Source organism: Microtus pennsylvanicus, chromosome 18 (assembly GCF_037038515.1).
Source record: "Microtus pennsylvanicus isolate mMicPen1 chromosome 18, mMicPen1.hap1, whole genome shotgun sequence".
NCBI classification, from domain to species: domain Eukaryota; kingdom Metazoa; phylum Chordata; class Mammalia; order Rodentia; family Cricetidae; genus Microtus; species Microtus pennsylvanicus.
This window is the reverse complement of record NC_134596.1, coordinates 17,764,999-17,787,250: the sequence shown is the minus strand read 5'-3', so window position 1 is coordinate 17,787,250 and position 22,252 is coordinate 17,764,999. Positions and strand designations below refer to the sequence as shown.

General features: G+C 49.0%; 2 protein-coding genes across 4 annotated transcripts in view; one reads left to right on the top strand and one right to left on the bottom strand.

The window, feature by feature from the left end:
• Synm (synemin) overlaps positions 1-18,136 on the top strand; it is a 32,256-nt gene extending 14,120 nt beyond the window's left edge. The window contains exons 3-5 of one of the 2 annotated variants that reach the window (XM_075952943.1): positions 7,992-8,062; positions 10,851-13,291; positions 14,201-18,136. In XM_075952943.1, the coding sequence (XP_075809058.1) occupies positions 7,992-8,062; positions 10,851-13,291; positions 14,201-14,500 (2,812 nt within the window). In that variant the 3' untranslated portion in view covers positions 14,501-18,136. Of the gene's footprint in view, positions 1-7,991; positions 8,063-10,850 lie in introns of both variants that reach the window. The other variant, XM_075952942.1, reaches the window with a different exon arrangement.
• A 2,471-nt stretch (positions 18,137-20,607) lies between these two features.
• Positions 20,608-22,252, bottom strand: part of Ttc23 (tetratricopeptide repeat domain 23) — a 72,838-nt gene continuing 71,193 nt past the window's right edge. Inside the window, exon 12 of one of the 2 annotated variants that reach the window (XM_075952944.1) lies at positions 20,608-21,657. In XM_075952944.1, the coding sequence (XP_075809059.1) occupies positions 21,543-21,657 (115 nt within the window). In that variant the 3' untranslated portion in view covers positions 20,608-21,542. The remainder of the gene's footprint in view (positions 21,658-22,252) is intronic. The other variant, XM_075952945.1, reaches the window with a different exon arrangement.

Sequence of the window (22,252 nt, the reverse complement as noted above, 5' to 3'; positions counted from 1 at the left end):
ACATGCTTTAGAGAAGGGAGGGAGAGGCTTTCAAAGAGTGTGGACATTGAGCTGAGCCCTGCAGGTCTGTATGTGGGGCTAAGAAACAGACCAGCAGAAAGGGACCAGGAAGCCACTCCGAGTGGGCAAGCATGTTTTCAGAAATGTGTGGAGGACACCGGACAGAGGTCTGATCTCCAAAATATACAAAGAACTCAAGAAATTGCTCATCCAAAGAACAAATAATCCAATAAAAATGTGGAGTACAGACCTAAACAGAGAACTCTCAACAGAGGAATCTGAAATGGCTGAAAGACACTTAGGGAAATGCTCAATATCCTTAGTCATCAGAGAAATGCAAATCAAAACAACTCTGAGATTCCATCTTACACCTGTAAGAATGGCCAAGATCAAAAACACTGATGACAACTTATGCTGGAGAGGTTGTGGTGGAAAGGGAACACTCCTGCATTGCTGGTGGGAATGCAAGCTGGTACAACCCCTTTGGATATCAGTGTGGCGATTTCTCAGGAAATTAGGGAACAACCTTCCTCAAGACCCAGCAATACCACTTTTGGGTATATATCCAAAGGAGGTTCAATTGTGCCACAAGGACATGTGTTCAACTATGTCATAGCAGCATTGCTTGCCATAGCCAGAACCTGGAAACAACCTAAATGCCTCTAGACTGAAGAACGGCCTACGAGAGACATACATGGATCTAATCTACATGGGAAGTAGAAAAAGACAAGATCTCCTGAGTAAATTTGGAGCATGGGGACCATGGGAGAGGGTTGAAGGAGACAGAAGAGGCAGAGAGGGGAGCAAAGAATAATGTAGAGCTCAATAAAATCACTAAAAAAAAAAAGTGTGTGGAGGGAGAAAAAGGGGAGGTGAGTGAGCAGAGATCTGGAAAGGAAGAGGGATGCTGGGCCTCAAATGCCTGCTGCCTGATGAACAGAGATCTGGAAAGGAAGAGGGATGCTGGGCCTCAAATGCCTGCAGCCTGATGTAGCTTTCGGTTGCAGGCCAGAGGCCATCCAAGTCTGGAACCATGAGCCGGGGAGGCAGCTTTAGGCAGATGGGATGGATATAGGAGGTCTGGGAACAGAGGTTCTTGATGTCTGGGTGGAATGGAGAATTTCTTCTAGTCACCAGCGCATCAGTGATAGGGTCCTGAAACAAATGGCTGGAGAGCATCAGGGTCCTGGCTGGTGTGGAGAGTCAGCCCGGGAGCTGGCGGGGGGTGGGGGGTCCTGGGCAACACCGAGAGCAGCCTGCTGTACAGGCCACAAGGTCACAGGCTGGAGCAGCCAGCACAGAGCCCTCATCCGAAGGAGATGTTTTATGAAGGACTGGCGGATACTCTAAGGATGGCAATAAGCAAAACCTGCAGCATCCTACCCCATCTATTTCAGTGATGTCAGTGTTTCAATACCTCATTCCGTGGGAGAGAAATAAACAATGTCTACCCCCTCATTAGGTCCCAGGGACAACTCAGTTCCACTCTAGAAACCAACAGGCATCTGCACTACAATGTCTTCAACCCAGACTCATGGAAGCTCCATAGTGGCAGATAGAGCCCTTCTCCAGTTACCCTCCCTCAGCCTCTGAACCCTAGACCCTCCCCAAACTCCACCAGGACCACATGCAGTTGCAGCAGAACTCCATATAAATGGTTGGGTTGATCTGATGACGATGGCCGCTGTTTTGCCTGGAGAGCAGCGTTCTGCACGCATAAGGGTCTCTCGTACAGCTGTGATGGATGGAGAATAAGTACAAAGTGCAATCGTAAAATAAGCAGCTTTCCCACAAAACAGTAACATACCTGTCACCATCCATAAGCTGCTAGAAGGGACGATGGGTAAAAGAAGCGTGAAGTCTGTCATGGAGGGAAGGTACGACGTGAGTTTGTGGTCTGAAAGACAGTCCATGTAGCCTTGGTCAGAATTCAAACGAGACCTTGCATTCTTAGTTCTGGACATGTGATGGTTGGAATGAGAACGGCCCCCATAATCTCATATGCTTGAACACTTGGTTCCCATTTGGTGAAATTGTTTGGGAAGGAGGAGTGGACATGGCCTTGTGCCAGGAGGTGTTTCACTGGGGGTGGGATTTCAAAAGCCCACACCATTCCCAGTTAGTTCTCTCTCTCCCTGGTGGTAGTCGTCTCAAAATGTGGCTCTCAGATACCTGCCTGCCTGCCTGCTGCCATGCTCCCCACCGTCATGGGCGTGAGCTCATCCTCTGAAACAGGAAGTGTAATAACACTTCCTTCCATAAGTTGCCTTGGCCGTAGTTTCTGCACAACAGTAGAAAAGTAGCTAAGACGCGGAGTGGAGGACTCGTGGAGGTTCTATATCCCTCCTGGGTTGTGGTGTGGAGATGGAACAAGCCCCAGCAGGAGCATGTGTTAAAGAAGGTTTGGTTAATACCAGCTGACAGGCTTTTGGAATTGACTGGATCCTGAGGGCTCTGGCCCCATCCGTGGATTATCTCATTGGACTCACAGCAGACAGCGTATTGGGATGAAGTGGTACACACCAGGAGGTGGGACCCGGAAAGAGGTCCTTATTGTCCCTGGTCACCTCTCTACTCTTTCTCTTGCTTCACCTCACCCTGTAATTTCAGTCTCAAGGCAGTTGCACAGATGTAGGACAAATAGGAATCGTGAAAGGGAGCCGCAAAGAAACCTTTCCAGCTGCAAACTATTTCTCTCGGAGTGAACACAATCCACGGAAACAGGAAGGCAGCAGAGGAAGTCCTGAGGTCTCATCTCCTAAGCTACGGTTGTATAATACAGAGATGGACTGCCCATGTCTTAAAGTTAGGGCTGGTGAGGGTGTCTCAGTGGGTAAAGATGCTTTCCACCAAGTCTGCGTTTGATTCCCTGGATCCCGTATGGTAAAAGGAGAGAACCAACTCCCCCAGGTCATGAGATCACACACATAACGTGGCACACGTGTGAGCGCACACATATCCAGTAAATAGATATGGTAAGCCATTTAGAAAAGTTAAGTTAGGGACCGTCACATCTGGGCTGGGGAGATGGCTCAGCTAAGTTAGAGACCGTCACATCTGGGCTGGGGAGATGGCTCAGCTAAGTTAGGGACTGTCACATCTGGGCTGGGGAGATGGCTCAGCTAAGTTAGGGACTGTCACATCTGGGCTGGGGAGATGGCTCAGCTAAGTTAGGGACTGTCACATCTGGGCTGGGGAGATGGCTCAGTGGCTAAGAGCACTTGCTGTGCAATGATGTGAGTTCTTTATTTTTTTTTTTAAAGTAGTTTATTTATTTTGTTTTATGTGCATTGGTAAAACTGAGCTGTAATTCCACGGCTACCGGGGGGCAGAGACAGGAGGGAGGGTCATTAGAGCTTGCTGGCTACCAGTTTGGAGGATCCGTGAGAGTCTCCGAGTGGAGGGAATAGTGCAGAGTCTGGCTTCTGTGCAGGCACATACCTGTACACAAGTGCGTCCTGCCTCCCCAACCCCACACTGAGCAAACAAAACCCCAGGCAGATAAATAATGGTGGCACAAACCTCCCCGCTTCCACTTTTTGATCACAGTGAACAAGATATCAGTGTTTTAACAGAGGCCGGGAGAGTGTGGTCTCTAGCCTACTAGTGAAGCACCTTCAGGGGACACCTAGTATGGACAGCCTCGTGATCATGGCATTTCTGGCTGTTCCATTATTTTTCAGGCTACCTGTATCTTCTCACATGTGTTTAAAGACTATATTTCTTAGCACTTTCCCAGGCTTCAATGAAGTAGATTTTATTTTTAAAGTTATATTCTAGTTTGAGGGGGGGGTATAGGTATTTGGAAATCTGTGTTTCACGCTGAGACCTGGTTGCTAGTAAAAAAATATTTGGGATGGGCAAAATTTTGTAATTTGAGAATAAAGAATTCAGCTGGGTGGCGGTGGCGCTTGCTTTAAATCCCAGCACTTAGAAGGCAGAGGCAGGCGGATCTCTTCTGAGTTCGAGGCCAGCCAGGTCTACAGAGCGAGTTCCATGATAGCCAGGGCTATAAGGAGAGACTCTGTCTCAAAGAAAAAATGAAATAAAGGATAAATAATTGAGAGGAGGTATGTGTGGTAGTACATGCTGTGTCCTAGTGCCTGAGAGACTGAAGCAGGAGGATCTCGAGTTCAAAGCCACCCTGAGCTACCCTGTGAGACTATCTGAAGCACAAACAATAAGAGGGAGGATTGGCCGGGATTGGGCGCTAGCCAGATGAAGAAAGAGAACACTCCTTTCCTTGGCTGACTTCAGTAGCTGAGAATCCCTTTCCTCTGAGGCCGTAGAAGGAGGTAATGATGAACAGCATCATCACTCAGGCACTCACTCAGGGACAGCCTTTGTTCTGTGAACTTTCTGCTGCTTACTTAATTGTCATCGTAAACCTAAGCGTCCGTCCCATTTCAGAACTGGGGTAAGTAAGTCGCCACTGGTCAGAGCGCCCTGCTGAGGCTTAGGCAACTCAGAAGTCGTGTCCAGGATTTGAGTCAAGGTCCAGTGGTTCTGTTCTGTTTGGTCGGCATCCTTTGCTTGTCTGCTAATTGTACCATGGTTTGTTTGTTTGTTTGTTTTCTGTCTCCGGTCTGGGTCTGCAGCTGGCTTTTGGAATACAACTTACCATGGAAAGAATGACCACAGATGGCGCACACTGTCCCTTCCTCGTCCCCAGACTCGGCATTTGTGTCCTCCCCTTTTCTCCTCTCCCTTCTCCCCCATCCTCTAGTACTGACGGGCTCTGGTCAGTGTCTAGGGGGACCCGTGTTGCCCCTACCGTGAGAGCTCAGCTATGTAGGGAGCAGGCTGAAGGGGGCGACTCTGAGGGTCTGCGACCCTGCTCTCTTCTCACCCCGTTCCACACCTGTGGAAAGCACCACATGAACCACCCACAGACCCTCACAGGTGTCACTCCTGGAAATGCCCCCTTCCGTCCTTCTCCCCCGTCTTATCCTCGGTTATGGGAGACGAGCATCTTATCGGCCTTGTGCCCACAGTGCTGAAGACTAGCAGATATGCCCTGAAATTCCGTTCAGCGCATCCATCACGATGGGCAGCCCCATACCAGGCTGGTTGGGAGGCTGGGTGGCCCATTAGGGCCTGGAATGGGGCCAGAGGCCACATTACAGCTCCTTTCCACATCATGGGCTGTGCCGGGCTCCTAATGAGGCCGGGGTCTGGTCTCCTGCTTCTTTGCCTGTTTTCCTATTGGAGAGGCAGTCCGCCCGTGGAGCTGTATGAAATGCTCTGTAACAGTCAGTGACTCAGGGAGTTGGCATTCTCGCAGTCTCAGTGGCCTGGAGGCAGCTTTCCTAGCCTGCTCTTAAAATAACCGGGTTTGGTGGGAGCCTTGGAGAGCACTCTACGCATTTCTTAAAGCTGTACGAGTCTGTCCCTTCCGCCGCTCTTTGAAGGGGTCACAGGAAATCTCCCTAGCGCCCGTAGTCCCTGACTTTGCCATATTAGTCCCGGGAGCTGTGTTGACAAGTCAGGGTCTAGTGCTGTCACTGTGGTGCAAGTGCTCCAGTGGCAAGAACTGCGGACCCAGGGGCTGGCCGTCCATCTCAGGCTCTGTACTGGGTACAGGTGACATGTGCCCCTGCCTTCTAGGATTCAGTCACGGACTGGGGCGCAGATTGGAGACTCACAAAGGGGAGCACAAACGGGGGGAATTGGGATGAAATTACCGAGAGGTTGAATTTGCTTTCATAAGTGTGATATAGAGGGTCTATATAGATAGCACCGTTTTTGCAAATTTGCTGTTATGAATGTGGTATAGGTCTATATAGATAGAGAGCAGCATTTATGTGAGTTTGCTTTTATGAATGTGGTATAGAATATAGAGGGCATCATCATTTATGGGTTCTGGAATTTTCAGGCAATGCCACCGTCCCTGTCTCATAGGGAAGCCTAGCAAGTGGAAGGTGAGGGGCTGAGTTCGGGTTCTGTGTTTGGGTGTTCCGTGGGCCCTTCAAGACACTGTCTTCACTCTGGCCTGTTTTCCTCAGAGAGGGAGCTGGGCAAGGCCCAGAGCTCTGGGACATCAGAACCACATGTGTAAGTGGATACGGGAGGCGCAACTGTTCCCTTCTGGGCTGGTCCTGTCGTTCGTAAAGCTGGATAAAGCTTTGGCTTTGCCCTGGAGGAGAGACAGAACCGTTATCCGCTGAGGGGTGGGGAAAGGCATAGTTTTTCCCGGATCATTGGTTCCCCGTGCCCATCAGCAATATCTTCTCCTGACACGAACTCCCAAAGGCTCCTTCTGTCCTGAGTCTGGCAGCCTGGGTCTATGTCTGGCCTTGGCGTGTGTGAATCTTGTATGGTCTAAGCATGGCCTTGTCTCAAGGCCGTGCTCTGACCCTCAGCTGTGGAACGGTTGAAATAACCCCAGGATATAGACATCTGACTTTGCCCCTGATGTTTCTCTTATTATACAGCCCTCAGAGGGTTGGGTTTTTTTTTTTTTTTTTTTTTTTTTTTTGATGATGGAAGCTGTTTGTGTTCCTGGAAGCTGAACTGCTTGGTCATGAGGGTGGGGATTAATGGATTGGTGTCCTGTTTCCTGGCCTTCGTCCTGAGTGGAAGGGCTTCAGCCCTGGCCTTGCTGTTCTTGGCATGTGTACTTCCGTGACTGCTCCTGTGGTCAGCCCACCAGCGTGAGCCTCAGGCAGACCCCCTGTGTTTCGTTTCCTTGTAGCTGCCCACTGTGGGGATTGCCGCGTTTCGCTCAGTAGAGGTGAACCTTGGTGTAGGTTTCCTCAAACTGCCAAGCCCAGCTACGATCTGGTCCCCCTGCTGTGTTTCCCTGTGGGCCCCAGGTCCTAATATCAGTGTTTCCACGTGGGCTGTGCTTCTTCTCATGAGCCTTTGCGTGTGTGCTGTATCCCTGGCAGCTGCGGTTAGTGCCTTCACATGTTGCTCTAGCAACCCTACGACTATTGCGTCTGCAGCTTCTAGCGGTCCTGTAGGTCTTTGGAAGTGACCAGCTGATTGGCACCCCGCCGATAACCCTTCCTCCCGGCATGTGGCTCTGTTTGGGCCCATGCCCTCCTCAGTGCCTCTCTGCGATGGCAGATGCAAAATGACAACTTAGTGAAGACTGTAATCTTAGGAATTTGGAGCTCAACTTAGCTGGGTACTTTTCACTGCGTCTCCTTAAAGGGGGTGAAGGGAAAGCGGGGTGCCCGTGGGGGTGCTTTTCTACATGCTGATCTTCATCTCTGAGGTGTCCACACAGCTCTGCAGATGCAGCTCTGGGGCAGAGGACTTGCCTAGACTATATGTGGCCTCGCATAGCATATGTATGATCTAGCATATACGCGGCCCTAGGTTAGATCCTCAGTATTATAAACAAGGAAGAAGTGCCAACTCTGTCCAAGCTCCTGTTTACAAACAGTGTCTATTACTGCTCCGTGCTCTGCTCCTCGTCCCCTGCCCATCCGTCTCCCACTTCCATGACTCCTTTAGCGGGGGAGGTTGGGGGAGGGGTCAGTTGTTCTGGGGCCCTGTAACTGGGGTGAAATACTGGCCTAGGCCTCTCTCTGCTGGCCAAAGAAGCTAGGCCCTGCCCTGCCCTTCTGCATCAGTCTCCCCAGCACTGCTTGGTGTATGCCCCACTTTGCCAAGGACAGGAAAAGTTTTCTTTTACCTTTCTTTTTTTGGGGGCGGGGGAGAGGTCCGGGGGATTTCCTCGAAGGACTGAATTCTCCGGTACTTCCGAAGCCCGGCCCGTGCATTTTCTTCCTTCAGCGGTTGTCACTTGAACAGCTGTCCTGTAGCAGATGCTATGCGGGGTGTCAGGGGAGTGACGGTGAGCAGAGAGCCGTGGCCATCCCCGAGCAGCTTACCCAAGCCACGTCTCCAGGCACAGGTCCTAAACGCATGGTCCTGTGGTGGTATGACCACTGACAAAATATTGCCCGACGTATTTGACGAAAACCGTTTTTCTCTCTTTCACTCTATACTAAACTGTTTTAAAAATAACTTTCTTGCAGGGCCTTGTTGGAAGGGGAAAGCAATCCGGAGATACTGATCTGGAGGAAGGACATTGAAAACATGCCGCAAGGTAAATGCTAGAGGCTGTGTTTGTTAGCGCTGCAGTGTTAAAATGCTTCCCGTCAGAGCTGCCCACTCTGCAGAGGGAGGAGGGTTTATTATCTAGACAGAGAGGGTTGAGGAAAACAAACTGTTTCCTAGATAACGAATAGTTCATCAGAGTTTTAAGTACCAACTAGGTTTTAGTTGAACGGGATAGACTTTAAATTACAGCGTGGATCAGAATGGCCTTGGAAGCAGTCACTGGAATTTTCTGCCTGTATAGATAATACTCGGAGGTACTTCCTCTCTGAGGAGCAGCACCCAAAGCAGGGTGGTGAGGATGTGCATGTGTTCATTATACCCACAGAAGGGGCCATTTTCTTTTTCCAGACCAAACAGTTATGGCTGAAACTAACATCCAAAATTATTATTTTGGATAGCAGGTAGCCAGCACACTGGAAAGTGCAACCCTACCGGGTTACAATGACACTACTCTGCCAATTTAGGTTGGAGTAGCAAGTCCGGAAGGTGTCCTGTCGTAGTCTGGGCCCAAAGCTTCGGATTAGGCCTTTTATTCCTACAGCAGTAGATCTGGCATAAGAGAGCTTAGTATGCTCCTTTGGAAGACCTTCAAAATCTGTAAGATAACTTTTAAATGAAATATTAAGCCTGCTGAACATTTAAAGGGATTCTGGCTAAGCAGTGTCAGGTTAAAAGACATATGGATGCCCAGCGTAAGTCTTCCTTGGTGTCTGGGGGAGACTGTCTCCAGGACATCTCTTCATAACCAAGTTCGCAGATGCACAAGTTCCTTGTCTAAGATGTTACAGGACTTGTACATCCTCCTGCAGACTTCAAATCCCCTCTACGTTACTTAGCGTATGCAGTACCATGTGTGCGCCATGTAAATTGCTGTCACGCTGCATTGCTCAGGGGGGGTGACAGGAAAACAGTCTGCATGTGTTCCGTATAGACATTTCATCTGAAATCATTGCGATCTTTAGTTAACCCGGGTGTGGGGAGAGAGCCCACAGGTTGGGCACCTTTGGAACCCAGCACCTACGAGGCCCATCATGTCCCTTCTTCAGTGGCGTTCATGGCTTCACTGCCCCTGTTAGCCACGTCTCTGATTTGCCAGGTCCCGGGGGTTCAGCCTCTGAACCGTGGTTCTAATCACCTATGACTAGAAGGGATTTTTGTCTTTAAGTAACAGTCAACAAGCTTGTGTCCTCATTTTGAGAGTAAGTCTGAAAGAAAATGGAGAGATCCATGCAAGTAGCCATTGGCTGGCCTACCTGACATCCAGGAAAGAAGAGCTGTCACCGGCCAGGTTTCAAGGTTTACTAAAATTTTAACCTGTGGCTATGTGTCTGGAAGTCTAATATACAACCTGAGGTTAGAAGAGAGAAATGAAGGGCCAAGGACCAAATTCCTGGGAGGACTAGCATTCTAAGCATGGGATTTGGTGATATTTTGCTAGCCATGCGTGGCTTTAGAGTCAGGAAGAAGACACGTAGGTATCTCTGCTAACTTGATCTATTCGTCCATTGTTCTTCAAGCTGCTTGAACAGTATGCGTACCTCACCTTTATGAACTAAGTTGTCTTAATGCTTAGGTATTATGCTAAAGAAAGATGCTGTGGAATAAAGGAGCCTAGTTGTGGGTCAGTCTCTATAAGTAGTTGTGTTTCCTGCATAGTATAGCTGCTCATTAACTATTTATGGACTCAACCTGCAGATGGTTGCCTAGTAAACGGATCGATACTTATTAGTGCACTTAGTGGCCTTTTAAAATGTGCCCTGAAATAATGTTGGCTGCTGCCTATGACATGAGGGACCTAACACTAGCCTGGGAGCCTGCATATCTCCTACTGACTGTGGGGGTTTGTCTTCTGGGGTTTCTAGATTAGGATCAGTGAATTAACCGGAAAAAGAAATCTTTGTAAACAATGATGCAGCCTGGGCTCTTTCCCGGTATCTTGGGAACCTGTCCCAGTGAGGCCTCTAGGCTCCATTGCCGTGAGGGAGGGATAGAGAGGTGCCCAGCCAGATGGGGTGTGGTGGACACTAAGAAACGCTCTCGGAGTGGTTGGTACCTTGGTCATGTTTTAACTCAGTTGACACTCGGAAGAGCCTGTTACCCTGGTGTTTGTGCACCTGAAGATTCCCACTGTCTGGGAATGACCCTGAGTATAACTGGAAGCCCCAAGGCTGACTCCAGGGGGATGCCGTTAGTTCAGGGGGCACTCTGAGAACTGCTTTGATTTTTAAACTATACCTCATCAAGTATAAGCATACAGGGCAGCTTAGGAAATCTAAAGTCTTCCATCCCTGCGGCCTAGCACCTGAGTGGAGGGATGTGCTGTTCAGCGTCCAGTAACTATATCCTTTGTAATTACAGAGCTCTTCTCTGCTGAAGTCGGTAAACTTTCCTCAACACAGTCAGAATTGATGATTCTGAAGACCATAATACTGTGAAAATTTAACCAGAAAACCCAAGGCTTCTGACCTCTCTGGCCCACTCGGCACACTCTACACTCAGACCTTTGATTGTTCTCTTAAGCTGAGGGAGTATTCTAAGACCTGCGGCTGGGGAAGAATGTTAGGCGGAGGTATTTGTGGGGCAGTATCTTATTGTGACGGGAGTTCTAGAACAACCCAAGGATAATGTAGGGAATCAAAGTATTGTCTTGAAAAGGTCCTTTCTGTAATAATAGTATATTTTATACTGACATACGAGATGACCTACAGCAATGCTTTTAGGGCGAAAAGAATGATGCCTGTCGTCTAAATGAACTGTTTGTTCAATTTTCACAGCGTCCAGAAATGCATCCTACCGCTACACCAGCTCAGTCATTCAGAGGAAAAATGAGAAAAATCTATTTCCCAGGCAAAAAACACCGTGGGCAGCTGTAAATCATAGCTCAGCTCTGCATTCTGCAAGGCCAGGGCACCTTGAATCACAGACAACCACGGCTGTTGAGAGTAGAAGGGGCTTCCTGACCTCTGGGTATTCTTCCTCGGCTACAACCCTGCAGCAAAAATCCCTCGAGAAAACTGCCAGTGGTCAAGCCAGTCTCAGGCCTGCTGTTCCAACCCCCGGCCTTCTGAGAAACACGGATGCTCAAGTGAAAACATTCTCTGATAGATCCAAAGTTGAAGGCACCAGGGACACCCCCATAAGGGTGACCACAGAGTCCATTGTCACCAGAGAGTCACACAAAGATCACCGGGGCAATGTGGCAGCAGGTGCCAAGAACAACGCTCAGTCAAATGACAGAACTGTCATTTTGGGAAAGAAATTAGAAGTGAAAGCCACTAGGGAACAAGAAAGGGACAGATCGGGAGTCGTCAAATTAAAGCCAGAAGAGAAGATGTTTGATTCTAAGGAGAAGGGCTCAGAGGAAAGAAACTTGAGATGGGAAGAGCTGACCAAGTTAGACAGAGATGCAAGAGCGAGAGAAAGCCAGCAGAGGGACGAGCCCAAAGAGAAGAAATCACCGAAGGAGAGAAGTGTGAAGGAAAGGGAAGTACCCATCAGTCTAGAAGTATCCCAGGGCAGCAGATCAGAAGTGTCCACGAAAAACTTGTTGTCATCCGGAAGGAAGGATGCTGGCGACAGTAAGGGAAGAGCAGCAGAAATGAAAGAGACCAAGTTCCGGTTGGATACCCAGGATGCTGCCGGTTCCCTGCAAAGTGATTCTAGGACGGAGACCATAGCCGAAAACATTGTCACCACCATCCTTAAGCAGTTCACTCAGGCTCCAGACGCTGAAGGGAATGACAGCTCTTTGCCAGACACGAAGGTCACTTACGTGGACAGGAAAGAACTCCCCGGCAGTGGGAAAACCAAGACGGAAATCGTGCTGGAGTCGAAGCTGACGGAAGACGTTGATGTTTCTGATGAAGCCGGCCTGGAGTACCTTTTAAGCAAGGAGGTCAAGGAAGTGGGACTGAAGGGCAAGTCAGCTGAGAAGATGATAGGAGAGATGATCAACATTGGTCTGAAAGGAAGGGAGGGGAGAGCCAAAGTCGTCAATGTGGAGATTGTGGAAGAGCCCGTGAGCTACACCGGTGGAGGGACAGTAGAGTTTCCTACCCCCTTCCATGTGGAAGAAGTCGATGATGTGTCTCCCAGCCCCAAGGGCTTTGTTGAGGAAGAGGATGGTCATGAAGAGACCCATGAGGCATTCTCGGTGCATCAACGTCAAAGGACCAAGCAGCCCCAGGGGAGCATCCCTCATGTGGAAGAAGTGACGGAGGCAGGTGACTCGGAGGGAGAGCAGAGTTACTTTGTGTCTACCCCAGATGAGTACCCTGGGGGACATGATAGAGAAGATGATGGCTCAGTGTACGGGCAAATCCACATAGAAGAAGAGTCCACCATCCGGTACTCGTGGCAAGATGAAATTGTGCAGGGGCCTTGGAGAAGGAAAGCAAGAGATGACACAGAGAAAGAGAAGCACGTGAAGGTCCTGGAGGTTCCAGCACCTTCCCTGGGTGGTGCCGTTGGTTCTGCCCACTTGAAGGAAGAAGCTAGTGGCGAATTGCACGCAGAACCCACAGTCATTGAGAAAGAAATCAAAATACCACATGAATTCCATACCTCCATCAAGGGTGTCTTCTCCAGCGAGCCCCGGCACCAGATGGTGGAGGTCATCGGGCAGCTGGAAGAGACCTTGCCTGAGCGCATGAAGGAGGAGCTGTCTGCTCTGACCAGACCGGGTCAAGGAGAGCCAGGGAGTGTCTCTGTGGACGTGAAGAAAGTCCAGAGCCCTGCGAGTGGTTCTGTGACCTTGATGGCTGAAGTCAACCTCTCACAGACCGTGGATGCAGATCAGTTAGACCTGGAGGAACTGAGCAGAGATGAAGCTGGGGAGATAGAGAGGGCTGTGGAGTCAGTGGTAAGAGAGAGTTTGACCAAGCGCTCCAGCCCAATGCCTAGAAGCCCAGACAGGGAAGATGGAGAGGAGGAGGTGTCTGCTGGGGGCACTCTCTTCAAGCGCTGGGCCACCAGGCAACTGTATAGCCCATCTGGTGAGAAAGAGGATGCTGATTGGTCTCCCCACAGCTCAGATCAGCGCGTTACCCAGGGCCCGGTGTCGGCCACCGTGGAAGTCACCAGCCCAACAGGTTTTGCACAGTCTCATGTGCTAGAGAATATAAGCCAGTCTGTGAGGCATGTTAAACTAGGCCCCACAGAAATGTGGGGGACTGAGCAGGCGTCCTACGGAGGACCCACCGCACAGGTGGTGGAGGTAAGTGGGGACTTCCGTGAGGCAGCCAGCTCTGAGGGAACTAGCCGCTCTGTGAGGCATGTTACACTGGGTCCCCATCAAAGTCACGTGTCCACCGAAATCACCTTCCAAGGCTCTCTGCCTACCTGGCGGGAGGCAGGAGGTACAGGAGAGCCTGGCCCAGCAGAACCGTCTGAGGAAGCAGACATATCCAGGAACCACAGAATGTCTGACTCTGAGCAGTTTCATGTAGAAAAGGAAATTCATTTTCTGGGTCCTACTTCTGGGACAGCCCAGGTTGGTGGTAGCTTTGCGACTGAAGAGGTGGTGGGCACCCAGACTTTCGTTAGGCATCTCCAGTTAGGCCCTAAAGAAGGGCTCAGAGAGGAAATCCAGTTCGTAGCTCCCATCTCAGACAAAGTGGAGTGGAGGGTCGAAGAGGATTCTGGGAACACCCAAGTGTCTCTAGGGAGGAGTACCTCTATCCAGCACATTGACATTGGGCCTCAGAGGCACCAAACCTCCAAGCTGATAGCCCCACAGACACTGGAATTCAGGGCCTCGGAAGGTGTGGTCCTTGTGGAGGGCTCGGCAGGTGTGACCCAGGTCACTCACGGTGTCACCTCGGGTAGAGAAATCCTTGGGAACAAAGAGAATACATTCCAAACAGTCATTCCTGAGTTCCCTCCGGGCAGTTCGGGGGACACAGAAGCAGAGGGGACAGCAGGCACCAGCAGATCCTTTAAACACATTCAGATAGGCCCTTCTGAGAAGGGACCCTCTGAACGCTTTGTCATCCGTGGACCCCTGTCTAAAACATTTGTACTGGATGGCTCGGCGGCCTCCCCTGAGCTAGGTGGGGTAGCTGGTGACAGGAACACACTAAGTCCCATCGCACCAGGGCCCAAAGAAACTTCATTTACCTTTCAGATGGACGTGAGTAACACAAGAGCCGTCCGCAGCTGGACCCGAGACGCAGGGTCAGAAGTGGAAGCTCGCAGTGTGTCTGAGCATGGTGGCTGGAGAATCGCTCCCAGTAGGAACGAGCAGGCAGCCACCATGAGCTCTGAGGCCTCCGCTGGGGATGAGAAAGGCACGGAGCAGGCTGGATTTGACAAGACTGTGCAGCCGCAGAGAATGGTAGACCAAAGGTCGGTGGCTTCCGACGAGAAGAAAGTGGCCCTTGTCTATCTAGACAACGAGGAGGAGGAGGATGATGGGTGGTTTTGATAAGCAGAACGATCTTGTCTTAAATGGCACTTTGGAAACATATCGCTATTCAAAGCCTTTAATGTACCAATATACAAATCCTCTACTAACTGTACGGAGGAGGGGGAGGCTGGGTATCAATACCATTATTTAGAGAACCCTAGGCTGAGTCGGTTTGCTTTAGAATTCATTTGTAAAGGTTTGAGATCGACTCTGGCCTTTTAAAGGCTTTGAGATTTTACAATTGAGTTGGGACTTTGGCAGATGCTTTTTCATCTTTTTAGTCTTAAAAAGTTCCTTTCTCTAAAGCTTTCTCTCCACGTGCGGGGAGAGTTTTGCGAGTTTTGCACCAGGTCACAGGCGTGACTTATTACTACTGTGGCGCTACTGTTTATCTGAAGCAAGACACCTTAACATTAACCAGATTAAAATAATATGCTTAAGGGTAGGTTTTGTTTGCATGTGCTAATATCAAACAGTAAACTAACACTGGGAAGGAAAAATACATGAATTTTTCTCTTTCCTAAGTCTTTTCAAAAAGAAATTATAGAAGGATTGGAGAGATGGCCCAGTGGTTAAGAGCCTGCACTGCTCTTGCGGAGGACCTGAGTTCAGTTCCCAGCACCCACATCAGGCGGCTCACATCCACCTGCAATTCCTGCTCCAGGGGATCCGATGTCCTTTTTGGCCTCTGTAGGCACCCACACTCATGTGCACATATCTACACACACACACACACACACACACACAAATAAAAACAGAAATAAATTTTAGCCAGGCAGGGCAGTGGTGGTGCACGCCTTCAATCCCAGTACTCAGGAGGCAGAGGCAGGCAGATCTCTGTGAGTTCAAGTCCAGCCTGGTCTACAGAGTCAGTTCCAGGGCAGCCAAGGCTATATAGAGAAACCCTGTCTTAAGAAACAAAACAAAGAAATATTATAGAAAGTAATAAGCAAGACTATGTTTTAAAAAAAATCTACTAGATGGTTTAATAAACAGCTACGTATCAGAGATTTAAAATTAATTTCAAATTGAATAACTTGCTTTCTATGCACAGAACTTTAGGAAAAGGAAGGCCGAGAGTTCTTTCTGGAAAGCACAGCTGTGGTCTCTTGTTGGTGGTTCAGGTCACGTGACTGTCCTGATTATACAGATTTGTCAGCATGGCCAGCTGAGGATGAGGATTGCTAACGGCATAGTCTCCAGTCAGTCTTTACAATACTAGGCTGTGAGATAGCAGGACACCTTTTGTGTTGACCCAAGCCCTGGGGAAGCTCCTCCTACTAGAGCAGCAGTTCCTCCCTCATGTGGGTTGTGACCCTTTCACAGGGGTCGCCTAAGACCATTGGAAACCACAGGCTCTTGCATTGTGATGCATAACAGTAGCAAAATGGCAATTCTGAAGTAGCAGTGAAAATAATTTTATGGTTGGGGGGGGAGTCACCACAACATGAGGAACTGTATTGAAGGGTCGCGGCATTAAGAGGAGTGAGGACCACTGGGCTAGGCCCTGTGTTCTGAGCCGCTTTGTGCTGTAACCCTTATGACCAGAACATTGGCTCTCACTGGGAAGAAGCAGCTGTGTAGGCAGTGAAGGGAGTACAGAGGTTTAGCCTGCAGCTGGACTGGCAGGGACACAGAAGCACAAAGCAGCTGGTGCCTCCCGAGTAAGTCATTCTGAACTCACCTCTCGTGGGCTGGAGGTCTTTCTGAGCTCCTGGAATGAAGGATAAAAAAAAAACAGTGGCCATATACAAGCCTCAGAAAAGCTTTTTGCACTTGGAACAGAAAGTACGAGGGGGTGGGGTGGGGGGATTTAACTGTTTAGGGGAAGGAACTAAGAGCCCCCCATGCAACCATGCAATCTATCATCCAGGACTGGTTCTGTCCAATGACAAAGGCCACATGGACCAAAAATCATGGGCCTGAAACTGTGCACCACTGAGTTTAATAGGATGATATGCTCATTTGGAATTGTTCTTTTATACATGGATATTGTTTTGAAAACCCCCAATGCTGAAGATCCAGCATCATATAAAAGTGGCCTCTACGGTGCAACATTCTGTGAGTTTAGAATAGCAGCTCTGATACAGCTGAACCATGCTTTTGAACCCAGGCCACAGACCTGCCTGTAGGGCACCAAGCAAGATGGATCCACGATGATGCCATCTTCGGGAGGGGAGGAGTGTGGTACAGGAAGGCCTCCCTCCCTGTGTGCCTGTCTCCCGCTCTGGTTCCAGCAGCTGGGCGGAGGAGAGTGAGGTTTTTTTTCATTGCTGAGTAGAAGAGAGATGCAGCTTGGCTTAAGACGATCTGCTTCTCAAACGCCTTGCATCAGGGTCCAGGAAGCGAGCGCATTTGAACGGGAGATTGAAGCCTTTGTTTACCCATAAAGATGAACTCATGGTTGTCAGCCTGATCCAGAAGTCACTGCCTCGGCCTGTCATTTCGAATACCGTCAGAGATGGGCTGATGGATTTTTGCCGTAATCAGCAAGTCTGAGTGAGTTACTAGGATGTGGTCGAGGTGACGGCCTCGGTGTAATGACATGAGCCAGAGTGACAATGTCGAGTTTATGATGAGTCTGAGTGGGCTTAGGTGGGCGCCATCGTTTTAGTCCATGAACTTGCACGTGCATGCTAGTATGAGCAGGGTGTCAATATCATGGCCACTTTTACTCAATTTGAAAAAAATAAAGGTCTTAGTGTTAAATATTCATTTTCATTGCTAAAGCTCGAATGCGCAAGGCAGGTTCTGCTCGGAGTATTTACCAGAATGGAGGAATCCTCAGCTGTCATTGGTTACTGGGTATCCAGGTCACTAAGGGCAGGGCTCTTACCCTGATGTTATTGTAGCAGCTGTGTAGGCAGTGAAGGGAGGCATAGACACTGCAGCTGACGTCTAAAAACTTCCCTGCAGGTTTCTGAGCCCAGTCAGTCTGGAGTCAGATCAACACTGCGGTAGGGCAGGGAGGGTGGGGCCACGCCTAGTCTCTCCCAGTTTGTTATTGTTGAGACGACAAGACGCTGAATGTTTCTCAGTTTTCCACTGGTTGTTTGGATAGTTTATTTAAAGTGTTTATTTAGAATTACCTAAGAAGCTTATTTTTTGCTAACCTCCTGTTCCCTGCAAAGGGACCTGTCACAAGAATGTGTAGAAATAAAGATCTGAGGGGGGGAAAAATATCAGCATCGTTCCTACAGAGAATGTCTTCCGGCCGGTTTTGTGTGGTTCTTTCAGACTCGAGTGAAAGCCAACCTGAGTTTCTGTCCATGTTCCCATGGTAGCCCTGAGTTATTAGAAAGGTCACGGATGGAAACTTCAGTTCTCCAGTTCCCCTGAGAGTAGAACCCTGTATTGTAGGCATGGACTAGAGAGTGCGCAGTGACTAGCTTGTCTCCAAGTGGGGACTTGACAGTTGGCACTAAAATGTCATCACAGCCTGGAAGATGGTTGCCAGCAGGAGGAAACAGCTACCCATTCTGCCCAGGATGGAGGAGGGTGCCAAGGTACAGTTCTTCAGCGCTAAAACCAGCGTTGTCTTGGGCAGGAGCTGGACAGCTGGTTAACTCAAAACACAGTTTGTAAGGTTACCCATGGCCATTTCTTAGTATCTTGCCAAAAAATAAAATAAATCTAGCAGCTTAAAACAGAGAAGCGGGTGACTGTTTGTTGTCGGTCTATAATCTAGTCTTTTATCAACACAAGAACACAAATGGTTGTATTTCTTCTCTCTGGTGGGAGCTAACGGCACTGGTGGGGACATGACAGCATGCACTGTTAGTTACTTTTCTGCTGCTGGAATAAAAACAGTGACTCAAAGCTACTTTGGGGAGGAAAAGGCTCATTTGACTTCCCTGCACAGATCATAGCCTATCACTGAGGGATAGCCAAGGCAGCCACTCAAGCAGCCCAGGAACCTGGAGGCAGGATGTGAAGCAGAGGCTGTGGGAGAAGGTTGCTTTCTGGCTTGCTGTCCATGGCCAGCTCAGCCTGCTTTCTTTCTTTTTTAAAAAAAAAAAATATTTATTTATTTATTATGTATACAATAGTCTGTCTGCGTGTATGCCTGCAGGCCAGAAGAGGGCACCAGACCTCATTACAGATGGTTGTGAGCCACCATGTGGTTGCCGGGAATTGAACTCAGGACCTCTGGAAGAGCAGGCAATGCTCTTAACCACTGAGCCATCTCTCCAGCCCCTCAGCCTGCTTTCTTAGATAATGTTGGACTACCTGCCCAGGGGTGGCAACACCCACATCAGTTATTAATCATAGACATCCCCCACAGACATGCCTGCAGATCAGGTCATGGAGACATTTTCTCAACTGGGATTCCCTCTTCCAGATGAATCCCCCTACCCGCTTTGCACCAAATTGACAAAAGCAAAAGAAAACAAATAACAAGGTAACCAGCACCCTCACTGTTTCCACCGCTCCTGGGGGCAGGAATTCATGTTTAAAAAGGAGGTTGTTCTCTGTGATTCTAACATACATCCCAAGAAATTCAGAAAGCATGAAGTAACAGATCAGACATCATGTGTCTCTGGGTGTGCTGCTGCGTGGCTTCAGCAACACGTTTATTCCCGAGTTCTCGAGTTCTGAGACTACAAGCCAAGAATGCTAACGAATTTGCTTCTACTAGGTGAGTGCTTGCTTCCTGACTTATAGACAGCCGCCTTAGAGTTGTCTTCAGGGAGCAGGGAGAGAGATCGCTTCTCTTGGTCCACTTTGTAAGGACATTGCTCTTACCTACCAGCGCCCCCCCCCCCCCCCCCCCGCTGCCACAGTCTATCTCCAGATGTCATTACTGGGGGGTTAAGGCTTCAGACATAAACTTTCAGGGACAAGGAAGCCCATGGCAGCCTCTGTTTTTAAAATGCTTTTCCCACTAGCTGTGTTGAAGCACATGTCTTCAGCTAGCTAGGACACTCTACGGTGGCCACAAATGATTGTGTACCTTGCTGCCATCCCACAGGCCAGAGGCTGGGGAGAAGAGCTATTAGCCTGCTGAGCTGCCACACTCCTGAGGAAGACAAGGGCCCTGCTGTCACCCTTTAACCCTTTAACAGCCAAGCTGCTTTTTACCTACCTTATCTCTAGCTTGAATTCATTCTTTCCCCACTAATTGTCCCATCTTTCATGTCCTCTGCTCCACGTGTTGCTCTCGCTGGATAAGGACACTGAGCAGCGACTATACCACACCTGAATTCTCTCCTTCCTAAGGGTTTCCTCCGCCAGACACACTAGTCCATTACCTTTAAATTTAGGCTCGTGTGAGCTCTTGGAACACGGGCCGAATGCAGACAGTCTTTGTTATAATGTGGAACGGAGGCCTTTTGTCCAGGTCCTTCTAGAGCCCTTATTGTCCTCTATCGTCAGGATCTGTCCTAGCATCCTGGTCTTCTGGAATCCCACCAGGATGCTCCATTGAGATCTGTGCTCAGTGTTCAACTATGTTCATAGCAGTATTTGTCATAGCCAGAACCTGGGAACAACCTAAATACCCCTCGAGTGGAGAATGGATAAGGAAAATGTGGTACATTTACACAATGGAGTAATACACAGAAGAAAAAAATAATGACATCTTGAACTTTGAAGGAAAATGGATGGAGGTAGAAAACATTATTTTGAGTGAGGTAACCCAGACACAGAAAGACAGTTATCACATGTACTCACTCATAGGTGGTTTTTAAACATAAAGCAAAGAAAACCAACCTATAAACCACAATCCCAGAGAACTTAGACAACAATGCAGACACTAAGAGAGACTTACATAGATCTAATCTACATGGGAAGGAGAAAAAGACAAGATCTCCTGAGTAAATTGGGAGCATGGGGACCTTGGGGGAGGGTTGAAGTGGGGAGGGGAGAGGCAGGGAAGGGAGCAGAGAAAAATGTAGAGCTCAATAAAAATCAATTAAAAAAAAAGAATGTGCACAAATCAAAAAAAAAATCTGAGTTCAACATGCCACAGGCTCTCTTGCCCTTATTTCTAAACTTTCCATATTCTTCCTGCAAACCAATTCCAAACACCCAAGAACCACAGTGAGGCCTCCTACAGCAGTGAAGCCGCTCCAAATGCCCATCTTCCGCGTTATTTTCCTCATTGCTACGATCAAACAACCAACAAGAAGCAAAAGGGTTTATTCTGGCTTTTAGATGGAAGGGATGTATGTGCGTGCACATGTGTGTGTTCATGTGCATGAATGCTTGTCGCGCGTGTGTGCATGCATGTGTATGTACCTCTGTGTGTGTGTATATATATATACATACACACATAATACATAATAATATATTACATACATAATACATACATAAATACATACACACCATGGTGGGGAAGGTAGGTTGCCGAAGCACCAGGCAGAGACACAGAGTCTGCAGGTCTGGAAGCAGAGAGTAGATAGAAAGTAGGACTCAGGCTACTCAAGGCCAATCTCCAATGACCCACTTCATCCAACTAGACCCTTGCCTCAAGAGCAGTGGGGGCCAAGCGTTCAAACACGAGTCTATGAGGGGCATTTCACTTTCAAACCATAACCGGCTTCGAGGAGCCCAGGCAAGCGCTCTGGCATAGAGCCGCATCGCCAACTCCAGTCTTCATTTTAAACACACAAATTAACAATAGCACAAGTTTCTCTTTATTGGCATTTTCTTCTCGGTCCCTATTACTTTCCTCTAAGGAAGGTTTTGTGCAGTCTTGCTACAACAGAGGTGGCTCTGGACTGTGCAGGGGCTCTACCTGCAATCAGGGGCAGTCTCTTTCCTGCAAAAAAGCTCCAACTTCAGAAGAGTCTTTCCGACACGGTAGAGATGACAGGGGACATTCTCCTTGGTGAGAGAAATTATCAAAGTGACAAAAAAAAAAATAACCAAAGCAAAAGGTCATCCAGAAGGGCGTCCACACTTGAGATACGGAAGCCAAGGGTACTGCTGTTGCAAACAGCCTTAAAAACCTGCAGCAACTGCTAAATTTCACCTTCTAGTTGGACAGAGAGTTGTTCAGCATCCTAAAAGCAATGCCAAGTCTTTCGTGGAGCTTTCTTTGGGGCACATGGGGGGCTCAGTCTGCCACACTGTGCTTGGCCTTGCCTGGCACGGTGTTCTGAGGGACGCTGGTGCCGAAAGCTGCCTTGGTTTTCGGAGATTGCCTCGGCTTAATGGCAACCTCAGAGATCCTGTAGACAGAAAGAAGACGGGTGAGTCTGGCCCCTTAGAGCACCACAGTTCCCACCAGCCTCAGCTGTGAAGAAGCCTCAAGAGGGGATCCAGGTGAGGAAGAGTCACAGCAGGAGCAGCGGCGTTTCTCCTCTTTTAATGCCTTGCGGCCATCTTCCCTGAGCTGAGGCAGTCAGGTCTGAGGTAGGTCAGTAGGAGGAAAGACTGTCAAGTTCTGGTGGGAGGCTTGTTGGTTCACGCATGCCATCCTAACAGGGAATGGTACCCTTTCTGGCTGGTCTGTGCCTCCAGTGAAGCCACTTCTGTCATTTTCTGAGGGGGACCTGACCCTCAGCCCAGAGGCCTCCAGGGAATACGTGCAATGGAGGTCCTCCCTGGTAGTGCCAAGCTTCTCTCTTTGCTGAGAAAAGACACAGGGCCAATCTTCAAGCCACAGTTCTGATATCACCCCCACGCCCCGCCCGCCCCATCAGGAGCTGAGGTCAGCCCAAGGAAGAACGCCGGAGGCAAGGCACGCAAACTTGCAGGGGCCGGTCTCTGTGAGGAAGCCAGAGTGTGTTTCAACATTCTTAAAGAATGAATTCCTTTCTAATA